Below are 7515 nucleotides of genomic sequence, written 5' to 3'. Positions count from 1 at the left end.
TGACCCGTATTGCTTGATTGCAGCCTGCTGCAGACGGCTCACTTAAGGAAGTAAATTGACTTCATGTTCTTTGGTATGGGTACGACGCCTACCCAAACCTGTACACTCCGCCCATTCATGATGTCAATACTTTGCCCATGAAAAACCTGATGACCAAAGTCGAAGCCCTTATGGACAACCACTTCACCACCTTCAAGACCTCCATCAATGCCTCCACTCCTGACTAAGAGGACAGCCATTCAACACTGACCAAAGCTGAGGTGAATGTGGTAGTACATAGACGCCCGCCCCGTGACATGTCATATGGTTGACAAAACCATCCACCACCCACGTATGCCGCCCCTCACTCACACCCCAACCAACGACCTCTACACCCACTTACTGGCTTACATCAGCTGTAGCTCTGATTCTACCTCTCCAGATTCAGAGCTGCTGCAAAAAAATATGCAGACAGTTGTATGTGGCTAAAATATTTGTAAGTAGGTCGTAGCTTGTGGTGGTGGCCGCCCCTGTCACTATTCTCTTTTTTTTTCTTTTTACTTGATGCAGATATAAGTCTGCAATTTTTCATAGACACTAATGCTAGCTGTTCCACTCTATCGAGGGCACGGCGTAGTCAATCTAATCCTGCTAACATCCACCTGGTAGCTGCCAATAGATCTGAGATCCTTACCCATGGGTACAAGACACTCACACTATTGTTTGGGAACGCGAAATCCTTTTGAAAGTTCCTCGTTGCCGACGTAACATCGCCATTACTTCATGATGTTTTCCTCTCACATTTCCCCGTCCTGGTTGATGTGGCAAATCGACGTTTAGTCAACGCAGACTCTTACTCGTTGACACCTCTTCAACCCTCCCCGTTCGACCTCACACTACACATCATTGTACCCATGGATCCCTATGCCCACCTCCTCACGTCATACTCGGAAGTCTTCAGATCAGAACTTCGCCAAACTCCTATGATTCCCACCAATCACGGTATTTATCACCATATCAAGACGACGGGGCCCCCAGTGTTTCCCATATTCATGTGTCTGGCCTCGTATCATTTGGAAGCCGCTAAACAAACGTTCGCTGAAATGGCAGAAATGGACCCTTGCCAAAAGGCTTCAAGCCCATGGCGGTCACCCTTACACATCGTCCTGAAGAAGGATGGCTCCCTGTGTCCTTATGGGCATTAAGAGCATCTGAACATACAGACAGAACTGGATTCCTAACCCCTCTCCATCATTACTGACATTACCTTCAACTTTGAAGGTTTAAACATTTAAAGGCTGCTCACGAATGGCAGAGGTAAAGGACAGTGACATTTTACTGTCAAGTAGGACAGTGCCCTAGAAACTGACCATATATACATTTGATCAGCATCCAACCTCCTCTTCACCCAAGCTATGACTAAGGAGGGCCAGTCAATGATTGCTGATGACTCGGCAGTTGGAACTATAGGCTCCCACAAATCCCCCATCCTTAGCTCACAAGGATGGTGAGGTTGCAATGACCAAAGAAACCAACGAGTTATGCAGGAATCAACCCCAGTTTGGCGTTCACCAGTCAGGGACGTTACCACATTGGCATCCACAAGCCTTTCACAAAGCAAATGTGTTCTCCAATCTCAACCTCCTGAAGGAGTATTATCAAGTGCCCATAAACCCAGAAGACATCCCCAAGACCACCATCAATTACTCCTATTTTGGCCTTCGTAATACTATTGCCATTTTTCAAAACCTCATGTATGGACTCTTAGGGGACTTCCCCATTCTGAGTATATTATGTGAACGGCATACTCGTGCTCTCTTTTCCCTAAGAGGAACACCTCCGTCACCTACACCTAGTTCTCGACTGCCTGGAACAGAATGGCCTTGTCTTCCAGAACGACAAGTGTACCTTTGGCACCAACAATATATAATTCTTAGGCCACTGCATCACTCCTGAAGGAATCCACTCCTTCCCTAAGAAACTATCAACTGCTCAGAATTTCCCCATGCTCTCGACTGTCAAAGCACTGCAAGAATTCTTGAGTATGATAAACCATTATGACTGGTTCTTGCCAGCCATCGCTGCCAATCTTGCCTCCCTCAAGGGAAAGCCAAAAGACCTGAAAGGGGGTTCCCTTCAAGAAGCAGCCTTCTGCAATGCAAAGAATACCCTATCAAGTGATGCTGCTCTTACTTTTCCCTTGCCACATGCCCATCATCTTCTCTCCACTGATGCCAGTGACGTCGCTATTGGTGCAATACTTGAGCGGGTGGTTAACAGGTTGTCACGCCCATTGGCATTCTTCAGTAGAAAACTGTCTAAGGCTGAGTCTGGCTACTCTACTTTCAACCGTGAATTGCTGGCAGTGCAATTAGCTGTCCGTCAATTTCGTCACTTCTTCATTCCCACGGACCACTTGCCCCTGGTACACGCCTTCACTTGACAGTCAGATGCCTGGTCCACCTGACAACACCAACATCACTCCACCATGGTTAAATATAACTACTGCCCCTTCTACACATCCTTGGGAAAATGAATCCCGTTGCCAATGGCCTGTCAAGAATCATCTTGGCCAGCATTCACCTGGGATTGGATTACAATGCCTTAGCAGATGCTCATTGAAATATCCATAGTACCAAGCATACAGGATAAACTGCACATCCCTCTGTTTAGAAGACGTTACCCTTGACGACTCCAAAACCACCCTCCTCTGTGATATCAGTTCTGGTAGGCCACGACCATGGATACTTGACCCTGTACCAACTGGGGCTTTATTTCATCCATGGCCTCTCATATCCCTTTCGGCGGTCTACTGAACATCTACTGAAGACGAGGTTCATTTGGCATGGCAGTACTAAGGATGCTAAGGATTGTGTCTGTGCTTGTACTTCATGCCAAACTTCAGAACTACATCTACACACGGATTTAGAAGTGGATCTCTTTCCTCAACCTCAGCGTCGTTTTGCCCATATAAAGTAGACGTAGTAGGTCCCCTACCCACATCACAAGGGCGCTTTTACCTGTTTAGCGTCATTGACCGTTCCCCTGAATCCATCCCCATGCAAATTGCTACATCTGCTTCATGCATATCCACCTTACTCTCAGGATGGATAGAGTGATTTGGTATCCCTAAGCATATTACTTTTGACAGGGGTACCACTTTCACCTCTCAATTGTAGACATCATTAGCAACTCTCCTAGGCATCACCTTACATCAGACAACCGGTTACAACCCAGCAGCCAATGGAATGGTTGAATGTTTTCATTGCACTCTCAAAGCAGCTTTGATGTCTAACTGGAATTACTCCAACTGATTTACCTAGCTTCCCTGGGTTCTTCTTGGATTAAAGATCACTCTTAATGTCTTGGAAGCTGAATTGGTGTATGGCAACCGGTTGGTCGCTCCTGCTGAATATTTCCCATCTGCAACCTTCTTTGGTAATATCCAGCTCCTGACTTTGTGGGGAAATTTACTCCCTGCCACTAGACTTACAAGCCCCTAACGAAGCAGCATATACCGTACTGACAATTGCAAGCCACCGCTAGCATCCTCTTACATGGGGACATCCTCTTACACGGTCCCTTTCCTCATTATCCGTCATAAACTGAAGGGTTTCTTCATTATCATTTGTGGTAAAGAAGAATAGGTCTCCATCAATGGTCGAAAACCTGCGTATCTTCTGCAAGATGACCGACCTACAGTTTGCTTCTGTAGGCCAGGCCGCCCTATTTCACATGTATGTCTTTTTTATGGGGGAGCCATGTAACTCCAGTATATTTCATAAAACACTGTGAGGCTTTTGTTTTGTTTTTGTAATCTAATGCTCTCTCCCGCACTGTTTAAGCTTGCCATTGCATTTTTGACATTGTTGGAATTTGGTGCCCTTGTTGCCCTCAACTGTTTTTACATAAGGTCGGTATCTTGTTTAAATAAAGTCAGTTACATTCAACTAGCCTTTTTGTTAGGACCTAACAGCAACCTTCACACAATAGCCTCATAACCTTTATCTTGACCCCAAGAGACTGTTACTCATTTACAGCTTTGTGAGAAGTAAGGCGTGTCCATACATGGCCCTAGCCAAGCTCCTTTTTCAAGAACCTACTTTGGCTAATAGCATGCATTCATTTCTATAATGTACCCGTATCTTAGGTCATTCATATTTAATAAACATCGTCTTTTTTCCCACTGTTTACAAGGTTTCTTATATATTCATTTATTATTATATTTATTTACAAATCTACTTTCCGTATCATCTTGAGAACTAAACTCGGTAATGAAATCTTTACTTTATAAATGGACGTTTCTTTTATTTTCCATCGGATTGGCTTTTTCCCAGAATGTCTTGGTCGATATACAGTCTTATACGTTCTCAGCATACGCTACATTCTGTAGTTTGCGCAAACGCACAAAAGAGCCTTACCTTATTGCCTTATTCTATGTTTGGGTTCCCCCAGGTCCCTCAGTGTGAGGCATCTCGTATATCAACCAGAGAGTTGCTAATGCATCTTCCGGTGTATTTTTCATCTTCCAATCTTGGATGGTCTGGGATGCATCTTAGGTATTTATCGAGCTTATTCTTAAACACATCTACGCTCACTCCTGTTATGTTTTTAGATTAGCTGGCAGCGCATTAAATAGTCGCTGCATTATCGATGCTGGTGCGTAGTGGATTAATGTCCTGTGCACCTTCCTTAGTTTTCCTGGTATAGTTTTTGGCACTATTAATTTACCTCGGCTTGTTCTTTCTAATATTTTTAGCTCCATCACGATTAGAGAGAGAGAGAGAGAGAGAGAGAGAGAGAGAGAGAGAGAGAGAGAGATGAGTGCTAGGGAATGGGTTGGGTGTAGAGTATCTAGATCTTGTTGAGTTTGAGACCTGAGAACTGTAATATTGTTAAAGAATTCTTGGTTCCTTTCGTAAAACGAGAGCGGTTCTAGTGAAGTGAGTTGGAGGTTTATAAACTAATGCTTTCTAAGTAGGAATTATTAGGAAGAAACTCCTTGTAATTTTCTGTTAATTAGTGTAAAATTACGTATGTTGAACTATGTATGCACAGATTTTACATTCTTGTGTATTTGTGGTAAGAAGTGATTGGTATTATTCAATATTGGGAGGGGAAAATCATCAAAGTGCTGTAAAATAAGAGGGAGGGGATAGAAAAATTCTTCATCTTCGCTTTTATCAGCTACATACCAGTCCCCCGTTCCTCTTATACTGCACCACCCACTTTGTCTTGTGCCTTCATGCATTCTGAATATTAATGACCTTTCATTCTAACATTTCCATCACACCATTTGTTTATGTTTCCCTTTCTGTTCTGCCCCTCGTTCCCTGAAATATTTTAATATATTTTTCTTCTGTGTTATTTATTTATATTTTTTATTCGCCAACCTTTTCATGTTCTTCAATGGCCGTGAAGCTCTGGAACACAAGCCAATTAACCTTTGGATCAATAATGAGCTTTGCACTATCTCATTGTCTTTTTATTTCTCCCTAAATCAATTTTTTTTTTTTTATATATTTCATGAAATAGTCCGTCAAATAATTTCCACAATTTGCAGTATTTATTGCAGCACATTAACCCTTGAGCTTTTTTTAAAGGCGTCCCCACTGTAATTTTTTTTTTCATGATCTTTTCATTTTGTAAAAACTTATGATACCCCTTTTATTTTTTTCACGTGATATTGTCATTCATTTCTTCAGTTATTCTTCCGCCATTTGTAACTTTTGCCTGAAAATATTTGGTAGCGTGGATTTATACTGATATTACTGTTTAGTATGTTTATAAAGTAATTATTAAAAGTTCCGGCCCCATAAAGTGTCACCAGTCATCAGTTTTGTACCGAATAAAGTGTATAAAAGTAAATTTTATACATTCTTACTTACTCATGTAAATAGAATAGTAATCATATTTCGTCATATTTATATTACTTTCCGGTATTGATCTAAGACTTGTGCGAGGCCTTGAATTCGAGAGTTCCATAAAAGTTTACTAAACATAAACACAGTACACGTAAAATGTTTATAACTTACGAGAGAAAAATACAGAACATGTTTATTTATTGTAGTTTTGCAGTCCCATTTTTTATACAAAGGGAATCTTCTCTTAATCCTATTAGCACCGACTTTGCGCCCTAAGATGTGATTAAAGTTTGGATTCTTGATTTGATCTTGTGAAATATTTGTCCCCATAATGTAGGACAGAATTGAGTCACGGCAAAGTAATCAGTGCCTGTGTGTGTTATAGTTCTGAACGGCGCATGTCCATTTCGCTGTCTATTTCAACGTTCAATGGATGCTCGAAACTGCTTGAACACTACTTACATATAGTGTTAGAATGTTCTCATTGATATAAAATATGTTTTCTTTTTATAAATTATTTACATGAAAGCATAATGGATGTTATAATATATGTGTTAGAGAAGTTGAGTTATGCTTTATTCATTCATAATTCTTCCCATTTTCATGTTAAAACATAACTAATGGTTTCATCTTTACAATTGAGTAGTAAATTTCGTTTGTCTGTTATTTATTCAAGATTTTATAACACACATATCAAGACACCTTTCTAAAAGGCTGATATTTCTTTTTTTCATCAGGCAAAAGGAAGGCAAGTGCCATCTTCTGTCATTATTCGTCCAATTAAGATTAAATTCTAAGAATTGCGCTGCACACCGCACCACTCAAGATCTAGGCCTATAGACATTAGCGCCACTAACCACGCACTTTCCAACGGGTTGAGAGGTAAGTGGTGCAATTTTGTAATACAATTGTCAATGTAGTGTAAAGTACTGCTATGTAACACGAAGAGGTATAAGGTTAGATGACAATGACTTCAGTTGCCAAAAAGATGGTCCTGTGTATCTAGCAGAAATGAAAGCATATAACAACACAGTTACATCATAATAAGTAATGTTTACGTGAACGGTTTTATGAATATCTTGTATTGGAGAATAGTTTCTTAAATGAAAGTTATCAGTGTATCCATGTAGATGTTTTCATCCTTTTTTTCGAATTGGATGCGTTTCCTTTTAGAATTGTTATTTCTCATCTCGAGTCTTCTATGGTCTGAGGTAGTATCCCTTTTACGTCATTCTCAGACAATTTCTCTATAATTGTGCCCCCGCTTTTATCGACGTTCTATCTGTACAAGTTGATAAAGTATTTATAGAACGTTTTCTTTCCGAAATCAACATACGACTTGTGCATCATCTTCCCATTTATTTTGCTTTTGACATGATCGGTAAATTCTCGCGCAATTGTTCATTACTATGAAGTCAACCAGAGTCACTACAGTATCTGTATTGACTCTGGAGTCAACATTCATGGTCACCTTATACGATCTCAACACATCAAGTAAGGGGCGGTTCTGTAGAGTGAAGCATATTTAGACTATAGTACCCATGATTTTGACTCCGAGATCATTCTCTGGCTTAATACGAATTAGTCAATTAAAGCACAGGAATTCCATTTGCGTATTATAGTCCTAAACGTAATTGTTTATGTTTTTACCTGAAACGGTGTTTCAAATTTA

The 7515-nt window shown here is 40.7% G+C and overlaps 1 protein-coding gene across 1 annotated transcript; it reads left to right on the top strand.

Annotated features, from left to right (window-relative positions):
• Window positions 1-303: 303 nt before the first annotated feature.
• On the top strand, window positions 304-1184 carry LOC137620927 (uncharacterized). Its single transcript, XM_068351370.1, has 2 exons — window positions 304-456; window positions 729-1184. Exons 1-2 carry the CDS (start codon window positions 304-306, stop codon window positions 1182-1184), a joined length of 609 nt encoding a protein of 202 aa, XP_068207471.1.
• The last annotated feature ends 6331 nt before the right edge of the window (window positions 1185-7515 follow it).

Source organism: Palaemon carinicauda, chromosome 27 (genome assembly GCF_036898095.1).
Source record: "Palaemon carinicauda isolate YSFRI2023 chromosome 27, ASM3689809v2, whole genome shotgun sequence".
Lineage (NCBI taxonomy): Eukaryota > Metazoa > Arthropoda > Malacostraca > Decapoda > Palaemonidae > Palaemon > Palaemon carinicauda.
The sequence above is the reverse complement of the archived record's forward strand: the minus strand, read 5'-3'. Positions and strand labels throughout refer to the sequence as shown.